This window comes from Dasypus novemcinctus, chromosome 22 (assembly GCF_030445035.2).
Source record: "Dasypus novemcinctus isolate mDasNov1 chromosome 22, mDasNov1.1.hap2, whole genome shotgun sequence".
NCBI classification, from domain to species: Eukaryota; Metazoa; Chordata; class Mammalia; order Cingulata; family Dasypodidae; genus Dasypus; species Dasypus novemcinctus.
In genome coordinates this window covers 58,193,690-58,212,224 of record NC_080694.1, presented here as the reverse complement: position 1 = coordinate 58,212,224, position 18,535 = coordinate 58,193,690, and the positions used below count along the sequence as shown (strand labels likewise).

Below are 18,535 nucleotides of genomic sequence, written 5' to 3'. Positions count from 1 at the left end.
TGATTTTTGATGGACTGGGGTTAGCTGTACAAATATGAGAACATTCTCTCATGAGCTATAACAAATGAACAGTATTAATACATGGTGTTAATAATATGTAAAAATATGCCTAGTGTAAGATATGAACCATAGTTAGTAGTTATATTTGATGATGTTCATTCACTAATCTGTAAGAAATTTCCTACAGCAATGCAAGAGGTGATGTATAGGAATTCTGCACGTTATGCATGATTGTTCTGTAAGCTCCCAAGTGCTCTAATAATTTTTCAAAATGTAATTGTAATCCCCAGGGAAACCAATAAGTTTTTTTTACTACTAAAAATGATACACCAAGGGGAGAGATAAAGTTAAATAACATAAAATACTCAATTAAAATCAGAGAAGGGAAAAAAAAAGAATTATAAAGGAAACAAAGAACGGACCCACAAAAAGCAAAGTTACAAGGATGGTAGATTTTAATTCAACTATATCAATAATAACTTCAAATGTTTGAATGATATGATTAACATCAGTGTCACAGAGATGGAAGAGAAACATGGTAATACTCAGTGCTAAGGTAATTGTACTACATGTGAAGTAGCCTAGGGGTATTAGAAGATCGATGGATAAACACATCAGTTAAAAGACAGAGATAATCAAGTTTGCATTAAGAAATCAAGACCCCCAAAGAACACTGCCTATAAGAAACCTTCAAATATGAAAATGCATAGAGGTTAAAAATAAAGGGATGAAGAAAGACATACCATGCGTGATGGTTTATATCCATGCAAAGACTTGTACATAAATGTTCATAGGGGCCTTATTCCACAAACCTGGAAATAACCAAAATCTCCAACAACAGGCAAATGAATAAACCAACTATGATACAGACGTAAAATGAAATACTACTCAGCACAAAAATGACTGAACTAGTGATACACTGAGCCACATGGATGAATATCAAAGTAATTATGCTGAGGAAAATAAGCAGGCAAAAGAAGTACATAATGAATGTCTTAGTATGCCATGGCTGCTATGAAAAATAACTCACAATATGTTGACTCAAATAACAGAAAATCATGGTTTCACAGTTTGGGAGGCTAGAGGATCAAAGGCAAGCTTTCACCAGGCCATGCTTTCTCCCAGCGTCTGTAGCATCCTGTAGCTTGCAACAAATCTTGGATTTCCCTGGCTTGCCTTTCTCCTGCCTTGCACTCCTCTAGTGGATTTCTCTGACAGGTTTCTGCTTATTCTGACTTCTTGCTTCCACTGATGACATGCTCAGTTTCCTTTGTTTATAAGTTTCCAGCCACAGGGAGTAAGGTCTGCCATCATTCACCTGGGCCACATCTACATAGGATCTTCAAAGGTCCTATTTACAAAGGTGTTAGTTCACAGCCAAAGGAATGTGGATGAACCCCTGAACATGGCTTTTGTTCAGTCTCTAGCAAAGAATGATTACATGTATACAAAACTTCTAGAAAATGAAAATAAGTTGTAGTTACATAACAGTGGTGGGTATGTGGCAGGAGGAAAGGAGTACCTCCTGGAATGCACCAAGAGGAAACTATTAGAAGTAAAAAAAAAAAATCGGAAACGGACTTTGGCCCAGTGGTTAGGGCGTCCGTCTACCATATGGGAGGTCCGCGGTTCAAACCCCGGGCCTCCTTGACCCGTGTGGAGCTGGCCATGCGCAGTGCTGATGCGCGCAAGGAGTGCCGTGCCACGCAAAGGGTGTCCCCCGCGTGGGGAAGCCCCACGCGCAAGGAGTGCGCCCGTGAGGAAAGCCGCCCAGCGTGAAAAGAAAGAGCAGCCTGCCCAGGAATGGCGCCGCCCACACTTCCCATGCCGCCGACGACAACAGAAGCGGACAAAGAAACAAGACACAGCAAATAGACACCAAGAATAGACAACCGGGAGGGGGGGGGGGGGGGAATTAAATAAATAAATAAATCTTTAAAAAAAAAAAAAAAAAAGAAGTAAAAAATGCACCAATCATCATGATTTTGGTAATGGTTTCACATGTGTAAATATATGTTATGAAGTTTACACTTTATATAAGCCATATTTAAGTTTGCAGGGTATTTGGTCAACTTATACCTTGAAACTTTGTTAAAATCTATTTATTTAATGTATTTATTGAATTAAATTTCTAAATATTGATGACATTCCAATGCTTTGGTGTAAGCACTGAGTATCCCATTTTCTAGAGAAATGGCTGTTCAGAAGGGCCACATTTTTGATCCTTCACTGTAACAAAAGTGGAAGGAGCTCCTGACCTGTGGAGCTTGGAACATTTCTCTGGCACATTCAACTCCCTATGGAAACTCCTGCCACAATCTAGGGAAATCCATCTCCTTCAAATATGAATCCAAATAAAGGAATTCAGTTTACTGCTGTACAAAGGTTCTAGATGAAAAAAATGAAGACATAGAACGATATAATTGGTCTAAAAATGAAAACTCACCAGAAAATTGTTTCTGCAAAGCACATCTAAATTATAACTTGACATTACAAAAGGAACATAAAATTTAGCAAATCAGTTACAGCTAGGGAAGGGACACCATAGTGCAGTGCACACGGGAGCTCAAAGCAGACATGGCCAGAAGACAGGAAGCAGTGCACAGAGAGAATTTATATATGGAGTGCTCTGTTTAATGATTATAAGTGAAGGCAATGAAAAGGGAAATATCAGCTGAGGGTTGACCCTTCTGGTGTGGGCAGTTCCAAACTAGGTCAGTGGATTTAACCCAACTATGGGTCAATTCTGCTAAACACCAGGTAGAATTTCCTGTAGAGTACTACACAGTTATTAGGAGACTTTACCTACAGTGTAGCAGCATCCATATTCATTTCATTATGTTATTTGAGCCAACTCTGCTAAGGAGAGGGTGACTTCATACAATACGAAATTCAGCCGAACAGTTTATCTGTTCACATAGATAGGGAAAATTGAGCAAGTGTTTGCTGCACCACCTGATGTGGGTAAGGGGAATTACTGATTTCGCAGGTGCAGCTCCTGTGGAGCATTCTGCCCCATTCTCCAGATAGCCCCAACATATCTAATGGAAAAGATCTGGAGCTTCCCTTTCCCCTGCATACTATACTCGTTATTATCCATTATCCTCATAGTGGTTATCCTAAGAGATCTCTCAAAGGAAGTCCTTTTCCATCACAGAGAGATGATTCTATACAGAGAACACAGCCATGGGTGAACAGGGACTTAGGAAGGGGAAGAAAGAAGAGGAATGAGGGGACAAGATGCGATTAATTAGAGCACAAACCCATGATTCCTACCTACTTCCTTCTTTCATATTCCAACCCAAAATTCAACCAGCACATTTCACCAAAAGATCACTCTATCCAGCAGAACCCTTCATTTTTCAAGATGCTGCTCCTACCTAGGCAAACAGCAGAGAAAATTTTGGGAATGGAGCTAACAATCTTAGATGCCTCCCAAGAAGTTTAATCCCGTCATAACCCACTATACTTAAGGTTTCTACCTGTGTAACAAGTCCAAAAGCACATGCAACCTCGTCCACATAGTCCCAACAATAAGTGCAATGTTAAGAATTTCTTTTATCACTTTAAAACCATGACAAAAGGATAGAAGAGTCCCTACTTAGGAAATAACAGATGAATCACAAGAAAGACAATGAAGCATGCCACATCAGAGCCAAGCAAAGGAAGAGAAATGGCCTTTACCTTCACCGACCCATCTGGTTATTCCCATAGCTCCTCCTGAGACCTTCTGTTTATGGTTGATTTTTTCTACTGTGAATTTTCTCTCTGGGAGCAGGATGTCTGTAGGTAGAGGGTATTATTTGGTGAATGAGCTCACATTAATGAAGGACTTACAGGAAGAGCAAGAGGAAATGAACCATTGCAGGGTATGTAGCACTATGTAGTAATTTACAGGAGCCTTTACCTCGAGTTTAGAGGCATTCACACCACAAATACTGATTAAATCTCTGTGCAGTGACAGGTACTGGGGAGTACAGGTGGAGCCCTCGACTGTGAGACTTCACATTATACTTGAGCTTACCAATGGTAAAGTGAAAATATGTATGCAAACTGAGTGCTATAAAGGAAGAAAGAAGGTCCCATGATACAGAATATTGGGCAGTGGAGTGATAGACCTAGGGAAGAGGACAGCAGTGTCCCAGCATCCCTGACTGTAATAGAAAATATCCAATATTCAGAGAATTTAGATGAGTCTCCTTTTTCCTTTCAGAACCCCGTATATGATTGGAGCCCTGACATCCAGGGAATCATCCTCAGTTCCACCGTATACGGCAGGATCATAACCCAAGTTCCTGTTGGATACTTCTCCGGAATATATTCCACCAAGAAAATAGTTGGCTGTGCATTGCTCCTCTGCTCACTGTTCAACCTGTTCATCCCTTTGGCAGCTGACCTTGGAAAAACTACAATCATCGTGTGCCGAGTACTCCAGGGCTTCGCCCAGGTATCAAGGTCATGCACAAACTGAACCGAGGTTAAGTTCCTGGAAGTACCAGCGATCAATTGGATCGATCCTTCTCATTTCAGGGTATAGTAGCAGCAGGTCAGCATGATATATGGGTCCGGTGGGCCCCTCCCTTGGAACGAGGCCGACTTACCAGTATAAGTACATCAGGTAAGGACTTAGGGCCTTGAATGCTGGAATCACACTTTCATTTCATGATGTCATGTTCTTTCTTCACACCTTAGGAAACAAATTTTGAACTGCCAAAGGCCTTGGAAATCATCTATTCCAGAATCCTTGATTTAAGCATGAAGAAACTCTGTCTTGGATGGAGAAGGGGCTTTCATATCCCAAGCAGCAGGCAAAAAGAGAGAATAGCAAATATTTTGTTCCTTTCTGCTCATTGTTACTCTACACCCATTTATTTGGCAGGAAGTGGTTCATTGCTACAGTGAGGCCATATTACCTCTACCTGCAGATGTCTACATTAATGAGGAGTCCTCTTTGTGTCTTCTAACTAGGGCTTCTGCTGGGACCCTTCATTGCCCTACTGGTGACCGGATTAATCTGTCAGTCCCTGGGCTGGCCAATGGTCTTCTATATTTTTGGTGAGTTGCTTTCTACAGAATCCTAGTTATTATTCAGAATTCAGGCAGCAAAAATACAAACCTAATATGAGGTAAATATTCCTATGAAGTTAGCGATGCTAAGAAACATAAACCCCATTTTAAAAAGAGAAAGAAATCAGCATTTTTGAAGTTACGATGAAAAGGCAGGCATCATGCTGAACTTCCCATGCCTTTCTGTACCTTCCAATCACTGGGTTTCATCTTTCTGACCTCTCCCTCTCAGCCTCATCCCCTGCAGACCTGTCCTCTTCCACTGCTCACTACCATTTCTCACTTCCACTTCTCTTGAGAGTTTTTCCCCAGGATCCTGTTGAGAGTCAATGGTCATTTACCATGTGTCCCTGGGCAAGTAGCCTGGCCTTTCTGAGCCTCAACTCTCCCTTTGACAATGAGCTGCTGCTGGCATCATATGGATTTTTGAAGGTTAGATAGAGACATCCACATTGCCAAGGCCCTTAGTAGGTGCTCGTGTCTTTCCAATCACATTTTGCCTTAAGATTGGGCTCTAACATCACAGTTTGAGCTGAAAAGACTATATTGTCAAGGTGTCCTTCAACCACTGCTAGGATATTGTAAAAGTCTAAAATCTTACAATGGGCTGCACCTTCCCCCTTGCCTAGCCCTGTTCTCTCTAATCCCAACAGTTTCCACTCTCCATCTGTCACACCGGCCCCTGGTTCAGGGCTTTGGTGCTTACTGCTCCCCCTTTCTGGAGGACCCTTGGCCCTAAAGCCCACAGCTGTGTCCCCTCTTATTCAAGAAAGGCACACATCACCCTTTTTCCCCTATAACTTAACTCCTGTCACTGTTGGACAATCAATACTTTTAACTCATTTTTTTAATTGTTATTTTCTTTTCCACTAAGATGTAAACTCCTTGAAGGCAGGGATTTTTGTCTGTTTTATTAACAACAGTGTCCCCAACACTTAGAATAGGGCATGGCATGTAATAGGTATTGAATCAAAATTTGTCAAATGAATGACAGCATTTCTAGATGATTGACTAGTGACCTCCACCTAGTCCCTGTCCTAAGCAAGGGTCCCCTAAGGCCAGATATTTGGTACAGGAAGTTCGGAAACCTGAAGCAAGATGGCCAACTCCTCTAGCACTCAAGCGATGCTTGAGACCTGGACAGCTTCTCAGGAACAAGGCTGTGCCCAGCTCTCAGAGCTGCTGATTGGACAGGCCTGTGGGATCAGCTGTGCCGCTGGCCTGGGCTTGGTGTGCAGGAAGATGTAGGAGTCTGTAGAGATGAGGCTGAGGGCGGGAGGCTGAGCTGTCATGAATGGAGGAATGGCGAGGACAAGCCCTTAGCACGGTTTCCATCAAGTTCATTCTGGAGAAAGGGACAGCTGTGGATGCAGGGAAGCCTGTCAAAAGTGTGAGCTTTGTAGCTAAGTCTCAAAACAGGAAGAGGTCAAGGTTTAGGATTCATACACTGGAAAATGTCATTTAGAAAAGATTCCAATTCTTAATTTGTCCACTTTGACAGGCACTTGTGGCTGCGCCCTGTGTGTTCTCTGGGTCGTCCTGGTTTATGATGACCCAAGGGACCACCCGTGCATGAGCATCAGCGAAAAGGAGTACATCACCTCCTCCACCATCCAGCAGGTAGAACCCAGATGCTGTGCATCACAATCCACCCCTGGTTCTGCTCCTAGCATGTTCAGACAAATTTGTTTCTGCTAATTCTTCATGGGTTCCTTTCCAGTTCAGCTCAAAGAGACAATTTCTGCCCATCAAGGCTATGCTTAAGTCTCTCCCACTCTGGGCCATTTCCACTGGGAACTGTGCTTATTACTGGACATATATCATCATGAATCTTTATATTCCAACGTTTATCAACTCCATGTTTCATGTTAATGTAAGAGAGGTGAGTAAACCTTCTGTTCTTTCTTTACCTGTATCAGTGTTGCTTTCTCTGCCTTTGATACTGAAGTCGCAGCAGTATGTTTAGCTGATGGTCTCACCTGGAGTCTCACCATTTCCAATGGTGATGCCAGCACCACCCAGGAAAAAGGGCCAGGCACATCATGCCTGGCACCCTGCCTCCATGTCCCCTACAATAACTGCCGCTGTTCACTCTATGACTGTACTTGTGTAAAAACTGAAGGCTCAACACCAATGTTCCCTGCGGGTTCTGGACTCCTTCCCTGAAAACCCCATAGCTAAATCTTGTCACCCTTCCCACCTCTTAACAAACCAAGCCCTGACTCAGTTCTTGTTCTCCAAGGACCAACATCTCATATCACACCCCCAATGCAGGTGCTACGTGAAGAATCACTGACCCCTGAGCCCTTGTGTTGTGTGTTGAAGGGTTAACAGAGAAGAATCTTTAGAAATGGAATCTGGAGTTTCACTTTGCATCACTCTGCAATGAACTTGCAGTCCCCCAGCCTAAGCCCAGCATTACAGTTTGATCATCTGAGTTCTCTTTGACTCTGTTTTCTCTTCCTTGAAACCATGGACTTGTTGGAAGGATGAGCAACCCAGAGTAAGCACCAGGCATTTTTGCAATGGCTACAGCTGTCACCTCTGTATTTCCAGGGCCAGTACTTTCCATTCCCAACACCCTCTTCCTCCCTGCTGCCCAGTGCTCTCAGGTTCTGGTGCTTGAAACAAAAATTAGACAGATTTTGACCACTGTAACTGACCTCAAATCTATTTTTCTCTCTCGGGTGATGCAGCCCATTGTAATTCCGGGGTTGCATGTTGACAGATTCCTGTGTGTAAGAGAGTGTGGATTTTAAATACTGAATTTCAGTGCAGAATTACTCAGTGTATCAGTGCTACTTTTCCCGTCGTATGCACTCTCTGATCCTTCCTCCCCAGAATGGGTTGCTGTCTCCCCTCCCCTACTTGTTTGCCTGGATCTTTGGCATCCTCGCAGGCCAGATGTCAGACTTCTTCCAGTCCAGGAATATTCTCAGGCTACTCACCATTTGGAAACTCTTCACCTCTCTAGGTAAGGACCAGCCAGGACTTTCAACACAGGGTGGGGGGAGTCACTTCACCCTATCAGGGAGATTCTCCTGACCGTGTCTTCTGCCCCCCTCCCCAGGGCTTCTCCTTCCTGCCTTTTTCAGTGTGTGCCTGCTTTACTTGAGCTCCAGCTTCCTCAGCACTATTGTTTTCCTGATACTGATTACTGCAACAGGAAGCTTCAGTGTGGTTGGATCACAACTGAATGCCTTGGATATTGCTCCCAGGTTGGGTTTGTAAAAGTTCCTTCTTCCTTCCATGCAAGCTCTCAAAGGGACTGAAGATTTCAGTCACTTTGGAGTTTATAGCCAGCAGGCCAAAATTCTGGAGCAGCATCTCTGCAGGCCAGACACATAAAGGAGGAATTAATTGTATATATATCAGTACATGTAAGCTTATGAGCCTCTCCTGTACTTATGAACATGTACAGCTTAGGAATTAAGAGCACAGTTTCTAGAGTCAGAAGCTGTTGGGTTTGACATCACCACAGCCATTTATCTCCAGCAAGTTACTACCCTCTCTGTGCCTGTCTCCTCACCTGTAAAATGGGAGGAAGAAGAAAATACTTCCCTCTTAGGGCTATAAAAACTAAAGAGTTCATGTCAAGTACGTGGAGTCATGCCTGCCATGCAGCAAGCACTCTCCAAGTGTTGACAACAACATTGTATGCATGAGTATGTCTTAGAATCACCTCATGTCAGCCCACCAATATTAGTCAATTTTCCATTACACATAAGAAAACTGAAATACTTTCAGATACTTTTCAGCCCAAGATCTCACCCCTGCTTGGGATTTTCCTTGGGATTTGAATCCAGATTTCTTTGACTCACCTCTTTCCACTCTGCTACACCTTGTTTAAGAGGTAATGAGGGTGACTAATGGACACAGCCCTGCCATTTGCACAACCCCAAGGGAGTCTGTGAACATTTTGCTTCGTGGGCTGGTACACCCTGGAGAACACAGTGTAGACACACCTGCCACCAAAGCTGACTCACTGTAGTTCTTTCCTCACTGGTGACACCTACCATCGCCTGCTCAGTAGGATGTGAAATCCCTCTGCCAGCAGAGGTGTGGGGAACATCTGACTTGACCTGAGCTCCATCATTCTAATAACCCAAATCCATGTTAGCCATGTACTTTCCTAATGTCAGAGATATTCCATGTACAATTTGGAAAAAATTCTTATTCTCTGAAGCTAATTCATGATCAGTCTCCAGGGCATTATGTGTATTATCTCAAGCATACTGATTACTATACCTCAAACTAATTTTTATTAGCAAATGGAGACAAAACTTATTTAAGAATCAATGTTCCTTATCATATACCTCTCTTCCCTATTAAAGGAAATTCTAGCCTTACACCTTTGGGGTCAAATTTCCAAACTGTCCTCTTAGGGGAATTGGGTCATGGTTAGAACTTAATAGTGGGGCAAAGGGATGGCATCTGCTGGAGCAGAATACAAGTTGCAAGAAAAAAGGACTGGAAGGAAGAAGAGTCACACAGAAGTGATCTCTTTAAAATGTTGGGGGATGAGAATGAGTGAGATGGAGAAAGCAAGGGGTAAGATGGCCGCCATCTTGTTCAGGACATGAAGAGTGGAAAAACACAGGGTTTCTCACCATGCTCTGCGGTGATTAGGAAGGCACTTTCACCTCCTTGACATTCTGAAAGGGAGACTTCTCATTTTGAATGGTTTGGGAATGGTGGAATGTGCACAGCTGAATTTCCCTCCGTGTGGGACTGAATTACATTCAGACATCTGAGTTCTACTAAACCATATTACAGTAATATAAAAAAACAATAAAATTTCTCCATAAGCTATTGCAGCTGAAGAATACACAATTTGAGGTGAGGTTTGTCCATAGAACTGTCCTGCATTAGAACAACGTCAAGGTTGTTTCTCTGCCCACATCATATATCCACTGTCAGGAGGATTTGCTACCCTCTGAGCAGTGAGCTACAGCATCCTGTGGATATTTTCAGAGGAATTGTCATGGCACTCAGGATTCTTGTGCTGGGAATTCTGCTAACATCTCTGACCTTGGAATGAAAACCTCTCTTTTTGTAAAAATAAAAGGTCAAATCCTCTCCCACAGTCACATCACTCTTGAACCTCCAGGTAGGATGGGCAGTTTGTCCAGCTAACACCAATTAGTAAAGACCAAATGAAACCCCAAAGTATCCACCAACAAGCATCAGAGAACAGCTGAGGTAGCCAGGATTCCTGACAGTAGCAACTCCAGAGATCAGCTGCCAATCCCCACCAGGGCTTCGCTGGGGGCTTTGACAATCCTGGGGGCTGGCAGGAAGCTGATGATCCTAGTGTGGCCCTGGCAGAAGGCAACTGCTGTGGAGAGAGAAATCAGCAAAGCCTTTGGTCCGAGGCTAGAGTGACAACACTGTGGCCATATACACAATGTCAGTTTCCTCTTGATATAGCTGTCAGATTGGAGGTCAGTGGGGAAAGAGACCAAAAACAGAAACAAATAAACAAAGTTCAGCTGAGAACCACTGAGAAGCATGGCAGAATTTCCCGTACTATTTCAGCAGTGGAGACGAGACACCAGGACCTGGAGGGACCCATTTGAATAGACTGAGCTCTCCCATGGAATCTATGGAGAGATACACTGCAAAAACGGGGAACCAGAGGTAAACTGAGTCTTATCAAAGTGTAATGTTACCCTTATCTCAACTCATTCTCTAATTAGATTAAAACAATGAGCTCCCTCAGCTCCAAATCTATTCGAGAAAAGGGCCGTTTATTTTCTGGTTTGAGATAACAATGTTTTTCTGGAGTTTTCTAGCTTTTTTTATTCACAATGTCAAACATTACTAAAAATTGTGAGGCATATCAAAGGAGAGTGTCATGTCATCAAAAGCCAAATAACACAAACAAACTGCATTGAGACATAACTCCATGACTGATACAGATATGAAAGTTAACAAACATGAATTCTAAAAGAGCTATATTCAATTATACTCAAGAAACCAGGGCACACTGGAGAAAATAATTGAGATAAAAATATGACCACCATTGGAACCTCTACAGCAGTCAAATGGAAGGTTTAGAACTGAAAAATAAAATGTCCAAAATTAAGGTCTTGGTATGTAGGGTGCGAAGACAAATTAGCCACAACAGAAGGTATTATTGGTAAACCAGAAGACACATCATAAAGAAATATCCAAACTGAAGTATAGAGAGAGGAGAAAATGGAAAATAAAGAGAATGAGAGAAATACAGAACACAGTTAAAAGACTAACATATCTGTAACCATGATACCAGAAAGAAAGTAGAGAGGAAACAGGACATAAACAACTTTTTAAGAGACAACAGCCCTCAATCTTCTGAAAACAAATGAAGGACAGTAAACCACACATGCACAAAGCCTGTGGATCTCGAGCATGATATGTAAGATTTAAAATTTTTGTAGTAAGCCTGCTGAGAAGCAAAGACAGTGAAAACTCTCAAAATTAGGCAACCAGAAGAAAAAAGACATGTTGCATTCAGATAAGCTGAATGGCTAAAATGAAAAGATAGGAAATACTGCAAGGTAGAGCAAAACAAATTCACATATTGCTGGAGAGAGTGCAAACAGGTACAAACATTTTGGAAAACTAGTTGGCAGCACTACTAAGCTTGAGGAAAACTTTGAAGTTTTAAGAAGAGCATCAAGATATTTTGGCATTCACACAAAACACACATACAACTCATCATCATCATCACCATCCGCATCACCATATTTTGCTCTCCTTCTTTACAGCATCCTCAGAAATCAATTCTAGTTGAACTAAAACTCAAGTGTGCAAATGTGAAAGATAGAGTGTAAATTCCTTAACAATTAATAGAGAAAACTATCTCTTCTAAAATTACACTCAAAAAGATTGATACATTAAAATAAATGATTTTTGAGAATTTAAAAAATGATAATTTTACCATTAAAAGATGGAGACACTTAAGGAGATGATATCAGAAGATATTTAGTGTATGTATAATTAACCAAAGATCAGCATCCAGAATACCTTAGAACTTCTGCAAAAGAATTTTAAAAAGACAAGTGATGCAAAGAACATAGACAGAAGACTTGAAATGACACTTAAGAGGAAATCTAAATGACCACAAATTATGTGAAACTATCTTAAATCCACTAGTAAGCAAAGAATGCAAACTAGACTAGTCAGACTGACAGAAGTTAAAAAGACTGTCAAACCTAGGTGCCGTGCACATAAAATGGAAACTCTCATGTGGCTGATGAGATTGCAAATTGGAGCAATTACTTAAGGTCAACATCTGACATTTCTGATAAGGTGGAAGGTACGCATGCTGGCTGACCCATGAATTCCACTATTCAATATAAAGCCTTGAAAAGCGCTTCTACATGTGTACCAGGATGCATGTACAAGAACATTCTTAACAGGATGATTCATGAGCACTAAAATCTATTAGGAAATAAAAATGACCACATTCTCACCAAATATAGGAAAGATATTCTGGTACATTCAAGCTATTAAAAAAAAATGCATCAAAATTAATGCATCATCATGAACATATCTCACACATATAATATTGAAGGAAAGACCCCAAAAAAGTATAGTAAAATGACAATTACATAAACCACAAGCAGGCAAACCTAGCTCTAGTGATTGGAAAATGAAGACATATGGTAAAAATGTAGAGAAAAGCAACACCAATGTGGCAAATGCAGGAAGGTGCCCACAGAAGCAGGATTATCAGCCTCTTGTAGATGTCAGTCCCCGCTTGGTCCAGGCACGTCCAGCAGGAGACCCTCAGTGGGTGCTGTGCTCACTGTGTCCCTCAGGGAGCAGGAGGCCTCCAAGTCTCTTAACCTCTCCACTCCCTCCTTTTTCCCTGCCAGCGAGGCAAATCTCCATTGCATTCGCCCTATTGCAGTGCATTCACCCTCACTACCACAAGGTCTAATGCTTAAAAAAAGAGAAAGAGAGAGAGAGAAAGGGCAAGCAATTTGTGTGTGTGAAGAATATTCTCAGCAAGGCCTTCCTGACCCTCATTTTCAGGTCTCTTGTTCATCATTAGACTACATAGATGTCCTGCCATTTCTCAAGTATTTTATATTTTTCCATTTTCATTCATATCATTTCAAACTTCAATTTTATTGCCCTACATTTGCATCTATTTTTACCATTATTGCCATTCTTATTTATCTTGAACTCTCTACTAATTTTTTCTTGCTGCAGTCCCTCTTTTACTCCAAACTCTTTATTTGTGATTTCTTTCTTCTTACAAAGACTGGCCCAAAACTTATCGATCCTTCCTAGTTTTTCAAACATCCTTAATTGTATCAGTTCCTAATTTCTTTTATATCTGCCTCACTCATTTTTATGACTTTAGAATTGTTAATTTCCTCTACTTTCTGGAATTGGATGTCTAGTTCATTTACTTTCAGTTTTGCTTCTCTAGTAAGTGAATTTTTAATCCGTACAGTTTTCTGTAAATACTTTGGCAGTTTGTCAGCTAGAGCACAATGCTAAACTGTGCTATACAAGATAAATGTATCCAACAAAACAGAAATGCATTGCTCTCCCAAAGAGCAATCTAGATGTAAGTGACCCCCAGGGGGCTGAGGCAGTGCTGTTCTCAGCAATTAGAGGGAAGGAGGGGGAGAAAGTCTACAGCAACCACTGACTTTAAGGAGGGCAGCAAGAAGGACTTACCACTTCTTCTCTGTATCTCCATGTTCTTTACTGCTATTACAACCTTGGAGACTGTCAGTGCATCTAGAAAGTTGCTTGTATTTCCACATTTTATTTGACCTTTTAATGGAATCTGAGTAGTAGCAATGGTAAATCCCTGAAATCAAGAGTTATTTCTCTTATATCTGATTTGACTAGGCTGGCATTTCCTGCATCATTTGAGTTGCTTTACCTCTTTGCATTGTCATTCTTTTTCTGTACAGATACTATGGATTTTTAAAAGGAGTTACAACTGTAATTGGATTAATGGGAGGAATAGTTGGTTCCACACTTACTGGAATCATCATTAATCAGGTAAGGAGTTATTTTTCAAAGATTACTTGTACGGAAAAAGATACACACATAAAAATTATACAGAGGAGATATGAGCACAAGGTGAGTTATGAGGTTTTTAAAATGAAGTTTGTTATTGGAGAAATAGAAAACAGTGTTTCCATATACCCTCCCACACACACTCACAGTTTCCTGATTATTTTTAGTGTGATACCTTTTTTACAATAGATGAAACAATATTCTATTTTTACTGTTACCTGTACTCCATCATTTACATTACAGTTCACTGTGTGTGTTGTAGTCCTCCAGTTCTTTTTAAAATTTTAACCCAGTAACATAAACACAACTTAAAATTTCCTATTTTAACCATATTCAAATATATAATTCAAGGTTGTTAAGCACACTTACAACATTGTGCTAAGCTCACAACCATCCATTGCTAAAACTTTCCCATCACCCCAAAAGAAACTTTGTACTAATTCATTATTAAGTCCCTATTCATTACCACAATCCCAGGCAGGGAAAGCCGCTCTTTCTCCCTGCCACAGCAATTGGTGTTATCCCATGTGATAAAGGTACATTTCAAACCAGAGGGGATGGTTTGATATTTAAAACGAAGTGACAAGGGTACCGGCTAGCCCACCTCGAGAAAAAAACATTTACAGTCTATTCTCACATTTTACTCCAAAATTAATTCAAGATGATTTAAAATGTAAATGCAGAAGGAAAACAATTAAGACACGAAAGTAAATAGGGGATAAAACTAAATAAATTTGAGGCAGAAAGTCCTTCAAAATCATGACATTAGAGACAAAACCCTATCAAAGTGCATTATATATTTACCTAAAATTTAACCTCGGGTGATGGAACGAATGAAAGGAAAAATGTTTCAACAAATATGAGTACATTATAATAAAATGACATCATAATTAAGTACTCCACTTACTATGAACATAAAAAATGGTTCAGCATTTTAAAATCTATTGATGAAATTGACCAAGCTAATAGACTGAAAGAGAAAGCAAGTCAGTCATTTTCATAAATGACAAAAAGATATTTGATACAATTTCCCTAAAGAATTGATGTGTATAAAATTGACTACCAGGATATTTATTATTTATAACATCAATATTGGAAAACAACTTAAATATAAAGAAGCAAGGGGGAATTTTATATGTTTTATAAATCTAATCTCTAGATTACTGATCAAGCAGGTTAAGGTACAGTCAATTATTTTTTGGTATGCAAACATATTTATGATTGTTCTAGATTAAAACATTCACTCTTGATATTAGTGCTATGTATATCACAATGTCATTTTTACATATTTAAAAATTATATGTACACAGATATAGATAAAAGAATAGAAAGATAGTGAGATCATCTCTGTGGAATTGAATTATGGCCTTGTTTTAATTACTGTGTTTCTTCACCTTGTTATGACTGTGTTTTTAAGTGCCCTTAGCTCAGTCTATATTATTTTTAGTATTATATTTTAAACATTATAAGAGTAAAAACTAGACCTCTCATTGGTAATTACATGCATTTTAATCTCTCAGGATCTGGAGTCTTCCTCATTTAAAATCTTTATCCTGATGTCAGCCATTAGTGTGGGCAGCAGCATTTTCTACCTGGTGTTTGCTGCAGCTGAAGTCCAGGACTGGGCTAGAGACAGGGAACAGACATGCCTCAGAAGGTGAGCAGTGGTCAGGTTGGCCACCTTGTTGGAGAGTCCACAGCACTGGGGGGAGGGGAGGGGAGCGCAGCAGAAAGGAGAGTTGAAGCTCACCCCTTGAGCAAACAGGGGTGCAGCTGACTGAAATGGAGAAGGAAGGGGTGCAGGTTTGCAGAGAAGGGGGCAATGTTGAGTCTGAAACGTACAGGCATCCTGATGGTGCTGGTCTGGAATTCTGGGAAGCTATTGGGACTTTCCAACATTAAAAGACAAGGGGGAGAAAATCTAGTTCTTCTTAGAGATGAGAGCTGGGAAGGACTAGAAAGGGGGAGAAAAGAGAGCGGGAGAACATGGTGTCTCAGAAGGGAGAGGAAAAAGATGGTTCTGAGGTGGCAGTAATGACCTGTGGCGAAGGCCATCAGGGTGTCAAATTATATAAGACCTAGAATTTCCTGATGGATTTGGCAATGAGTACCTTAAAAGTGACCCTGACAAAATGATTTCAATTGAATCATGGAAACAAAGGGTCTGTTAAAATGGATTCACGAGTTTCTGATATTTTCTTTCTTCCATAAACAGTACCGGTGGTAAATAGTAAAGGAAAGGTCTCCGTGTAGAAGTATTTCAGCTCATACATGAATAAGAATGGAGGGAAATAAGATATGCCCCCCATTTTGTAAGTCCCAGTGAAGAAAGGGATTCAGGCAATGCATCTGTTAATATCACAAAAGGAGAGGCACAGAGACATCTTCTACCTTCTGATGAAAGCCGCAACTCCACCAATGTCTTGCTAAGAAAATCAAACCTAACCTCATCAACCCTAGATAGTTTTTGTTTTATGTGAAATACATCAGAAACACGTTGAATTATATCCTAAGGATATCATCAGCAAATCCAAATTATGGGAGATTTTACAGATTTAACCGATTCAAATTCTTTAACAAATAAATCATAAGTAAAAACATAAAAAGGATGAAGGAAAGCTAGTAGATTAAAAGAAATTTAAATGATATGCCAAATTTTTAACAATTGCCTATGTAAATGCCATAGGGATAAACATTGGTGATAAATCTACAAAGAGATAAAGAGAACTATGAATGTCAGGAGAGTTGCCAGGTTTAAGCATACAACAGGGGAGGGATTAGTTTTAAGCACATGGAGAATCTCTAAGGTGCTGGCAATAGTTTATTTTTCATACCCAGGTGGTGGTGATTAAAAGAGTGTTTACCTTGAAATACTCCTCTAAGACAAATACTTGTTCTGTGACATTTTCTGCATCTGTGTTTCATTTTACAATAAAAAACTTTAAGGAAAAAAAGAAAAATGTGTGGCTCTAAAGCCTATCATTCAATCAATTGATTCTAAAGTTGAAAGACAAAGGGAGGTTCTTATTTGGCCCCCTCTAGAACCATACAACAAAGCCAACTATGATGGGAAAGTTGGATATTAAAGGAGTCAGTATACTTGAGAGAAGAGGCAATTCCTGGAGTATTTGGAATGTGTCAAATAAAACTGTTTTTATAGTTAAAAAGAAGAGGGAGAGAAAGAATGTGAGTTGAAATGGAGAAAACAAGCATACATGGTCCTGTGAACGAGAACAGAAAATGGAAGATAGCTTTAAGGGATGTGAAATTAGGGAGTATCTTTTGTGTGTTTCCTTGATTTTGAAACACATGTTTCTCTAGTGATGGAATGATCCAACAGTGAAGAATCATGGTGTAGGAGAGAGGGCACAAATGTTATTGAAGGACTTGAGTCTCCCAGAGGGGAGGAAGTTCAAGCCCCAGTTCAGGGTTTCACCTTGGGTAGAAACTTAGAGCTCATGACAGTAACGGACCTGCAAGATCCTAAAGTCCATGGTAAGTTTTCTTTTAAAAATTGGATTGTTTAGAGGAGTTACTCTTGGTTGAAAAATATCAATCATTCTCTCAGCAGTGAAGTCAGCTAATAAGATAGGGATCTATTGTTCCATCTATTGGAACAAAGACTGAAGCCAAGAGAAGCCCCAGATATTCCCCAAGGACTTTATCAGTGGGGCCTCACAGGGGATTGGTGGGTGGGATAATCAATCAAAACAGCAAACAGCTGGAACTCCTCCCCTGCCACTAGCAAAGGGGCAGAATTATTATTGCACCTTCAAAAAGCAGGTGCAAATTCACTAAATTCACTCTTTCTCACCTGTGGACCCTGTTCACACCCTCTGCACTCTGCTATCACCATTTTTCCTCTGGCATGATGGCCATGCAAGTAAAACCTGGGCATTTATAATCTATAATGGAGAATTGTAGTCTATAAATCAGCCCACTTGATCACTTTTCAGCCCTTTCCTCTCTACCTGGGACCCATGGTTTTTTATTTTCTCCCATTTCTCATCCTTCCATGCTTGAATAAATTACTAGCTTAACTCACCCAATGTGCTCTTGAAATTCATTTCTGCAACATAATCAAGAACCTAGACAAAATCCAGTAATGTATTTGATGAGCCAGTCAAGAACTTACTGGCAAGTGAAACTATGATCTTCAGCCTGTTTAATGCCTTCCTTTGGTTCTCCATTTTAAATGGGTTTGACTATGAGACCCCACAGGACGTAATCCAAAGAAGGAAGGGGCTGGGGCATGGGGATTTTCCATGTCTGCACCATGTGCCCAGGCTCATGAGATCTGATGCCAGCCAGGTCATAGAGCAGTGGCTCAAATAAAATCACGGTCCTACCAAGACAGAGGTTCCCTGGCAGAGTCCTGTGCCCTGCAAAGCTTTTTCAAGACTTTTATCAGTCTTGACCCTTGGGGCCAGTGGTC

General features: G+C 40.6%; 1 protein-coding gene and 1 long non-coding RNA gene across 3 annotated transcripts in view; one reads left to right on the top strand and one right to left on the bottom strand.

Moving 5' to 3' along the window:
- Positions 1–18,535, bottom strand: part of LOC139437311 (uncharacterized) — a 211,341-nt gene that overhangs the window by 79,038 nt on the left and 113,768 nt on the right. The window lies entirely within an intron of this gene.
- LOC101410882 (sodium-dependent phosphate transport protein 1-like) overlaps positions 1–18,535 on the top strand; it is a 35,752-nt gene that overhangs the window by 13,356 nt on the left and 3,861 nt on the right. Inside the window, exons 4-12 of the mRNA XM_012518498.3 lie at positions 4,214–4,447; positions 4,531–4,618; positions 4,969–5,055; positions 6,569–6,687; positions 6,788–6,949; positions 7,909–8,041; positions 8,138–8,285; positions 13,992–14,082; positions 15,621–15,757. Of these exons, the coding sequence (XP_012373952.3) occupies positions 4,214–4,447; positions 4,531–4,618; positions 4,969–5,055; positions 6,569–6,687; positions 6,788–6,949; positions 7,909–8,041; positions 8,138–8,285; positions 13,992–14,082; positions 15,621–15,757 (1,199 nt within the window). The remainder of the gene's footprint in view (positions 1–4,213; positions 4,448–4,530; positions 4,619–4,968; positions 5,056–6,568; positions 6,688–6,787; positions 6,950–7,908; positions 8,042–8,137; positions 8,286–13,991; positions 14,083–15,620; positions 15,758–18,535) is intronic.